This window comes from Phyllostomus hastatus, unplaced genomic scaffold (assembly GCF_019186645.2).
Source record: "Phyllostomus hastatus isolate PE091 unplaced genomic scaffold, TTU_PhHast_1.1 phas_scaffold_93, whole genome shotgun sequence".
In the NCBI taxonomy this organism is placed as follows: Eukaryota; Metazoa; Chordata; class Mammalia; order Chiroptera; family Phyllostomidae; genus Phyllostomus; species Phyllostomus hastatus.
In genome coordinates this window covers 17698295-17701031 of record NW_025334042.1, presented here as the reverse complement: position 1 = coordinate 17701031, position 2737 = coordinate 17698295, and the positions used below count along the sequence as shown (strand labels likewise).

The following is a 2737-nucleotide window of genomic DNA, read 5'->3' as shown; positions in this document are numbered from 1 at the left end:
GGACATAGGAGATGCTCAGTAATTATGTTGATTGAATGTTGCTGATTGAATAAATGATAACTATTTAATGATCCTACTGCATAGTTCCCTTTTGCTTAAACACATTGAAGAATGTGGAACATATCCAACTGTTTCCTGGTTACTATGCTATAAATACTTTAATGACAATATTGTTGGTAGAGGGATCACAAAACCTGGGGAAATCTCTCTGTACAATAGTGTAAGTTTTATTTACTGTAGCTGGTTTAAGCCATTTGCCTAAGAGAGTTCTTTTGTGCTACCCTTTGAAAGGCTTCCTTCACCTCCCTGTTCCTTAAAGTATAGATAACAGGATTCAGAGCAGGTGTAACCACTGTGTACATGAGTGAAGTTGCTTTGTCTGTTTCTGGAGTGTGTGAAGTCTTAGGTTGGAGATAAGTGAACAAGGCAGTGCCATAGAAGAGAGAAACAACAAGGATATGAGATGAACAAGTGGAAAAAGCTTTCTGTCTGCCAGCTGTTGAAGGGATTCTCAAGATGGTCACAAAAATGCGCACATAGGAGCACAGAATGAAGAAACAGGGACTCATAATAAAGAGCACAGAGACGGCAAACATAACAATTTCATTATGGGAGGTATCAACACAAGCCAGTTTCACTACAGGCATGATGTCACAAAAAAAGTGCTGAATCTTTCCAGTTCCACAGAAGGGCAGAGTAAATATCCAGGTGGTCTGGATAGACTCCACCACTACACCAGTGGTCCAAGATGCTGCAGCCAATTTCAAACACACACTAGGGCCCATCAGGAGAGTGTAATGCAGTGGGTAACAGATAGCTACAAAGCGGTCATAAGCCATGGCTGCTAGCAGGCAGCATTCTGTCAGTCCCAAGATGGTGAATATGTACATCTGAGCAGCACAGCCTCCCACACTTATGGTCTTGGTTTCTACAAGCAGGTGTACCAGCATCTGAGGCACTACACTGGTGATATAGCACATCTCCAGAAAGGAGAGGTTAACCAGGAAGAAATACATGGGAGTATGCAGAGAAGGGGTGATCCAGATCAGGCAGATGATAATGAGGTTTCCTCCCACAGTAAACAAGTAAATAATTAAGAACACAACGAAGAGCACAGGTTGTAACTTTGCTAGCGAGGAAAAAGCCACAAATGTGAATATCGTGCAGAAGGTTTGGTTTCCACTCATAGGCTCAGAGCTAGACATCTGTGGAGATAAAAGAGAGGGCAGATAATACCTAAACAAATCTGGTCATCTGGAAAGGTGAATGACCCTCAGAAAAAGCAGTTTTCTTAGTGGTCTGCCATGAGAACCTTCATACTTGGGTTCTTTTTGTTAAATCATTCTAAATAACTGCTCAATTAAAATAGATGCAGTATTTCTTCCTGATTTTGAATTCTGAATCTTATGATTTTTCTTTTTTCTTTTTCTGATATTCGTATATATACAGGCTGTTATATAAGTAATATATGAAAGGATTAATTGTAAAGGAGTCACATAAAACATAAGTGTATAGAATAAAATGTAGATGTACTATATTCTGGTCTCTAACTTTCACAGCCTTTCTTACATGTTTGGAAGGGATTATATTTCCAGCCATTTATATATTAATTTTTATACATATTTTTGTGCATTTTGATTTGAAAAGAGTAAGCCAATGAATACACAGCTAAAAACTAAGGAAACCCAAATGCTTAGAACCAAAACCAAAGAACCCTTGGTTCTTTTTTCCACAACCTCAATGTGATTTTACAGGAATTTATGAATAGAAGAACATACCTAGAATCACAGGTAAACTTTCTTTTCCTTGCTGGGCGTCTAGACTTTCTAAGATTCCAAAGTATAACATGGTGGTAGAATCAGCAGTATTTCTGTTCTGACTAGAGACCACAGGGATTACATCCATTGCATGGTTAATTATATTTGTCTCAAGAGAAATTTGTTCAGAAACAACAATGAAAGTTCAATGTACTACTGGGTTTTCATTTTTTGAGTACATACTCCAGAAATAATCTATTGTTTGGTTATATCACTTAAGCTTGCATAATATGCAAAACTAAAGTTTCTAGGGGATTTTCACTATGCCATTACACTAATTATTGAACTTTATGGATATTTGCCATAATAATCTTCTTTAAGCTCTTCAAATGGGCAGTGACTGCTCAGGACTTTTTTTTTAAAGATTTTATTTATTTATTTTTAGAGAAGGAAGGGAGGGAGAAAGAGAGAGAGAGAAACATCAATGTGCTGTTGCTGGGGGTCATGGCTTGCAACCCAGGCATGTACCCTGAGTGGGAATCAAACCTGTGACACTTTGGTTCACAGCCCACGCTCAATCCACTGAGTTACGCCAGCCAGGTGGACTTTTTAATATCAATAGGCATAGTAAAGGACACAAGTTAGTCTCCATAACCCCACAGGCAGCATTCACTTTATTCATTTTCTGTGATTAAGTTGTTAGTAGTATAAATAAATAGGCCTGATGAGGGAAAATTCTAAGTTTCCAATGGAATTAATTAAAATAATTGATCAAAAATATGAAAATTGTTTTTTATCATTGTCTACAGAAATAAAACAATTGCTGCAGCTATTCAGGGTCATTTATGGTTTCATATACATTTTTGAAGTGTTTGTTCTATATCTGTGAAATATGTCATTGGTACTTTAATAGAGATTGTGTTGAATCTATAAATAGGTTTGGGTAGTATGGACATTCTCATGATGTTAATTCTTCCAAT

General features: G+C 37.2%; 1 protein-coding gene across 1 annotated transcript; it reads right to left on the bottom strand.

Annotated features, from left to right (window-relative positions):
• Positions 1–245: 245 nt before the first annotated feature.
• LOC123812601 (olfactory receptor 10C1-like) lies at positions 246–1205 on the bottom strand. The gene has a single exon (XM_045829379.1). It carries the CDS (start codon positions 1203–1205, stop codon positions 246–248), a length of 960 nt encoding a protein of 319 aa, XP_045685335.1.
• Positions 1206–2737: the final 1532 nt, after the last annotated feature.

What these genes read in the sequence shown, in the direction of transcription:
- LOC123812601 (XM_045829379.1), bottom strand. Translation starts at nt 1,205, where the DNA reads ATGTCTAGCTCTGAGCCTATGAGTGGAAACCAAACCTTCTGCACGATA.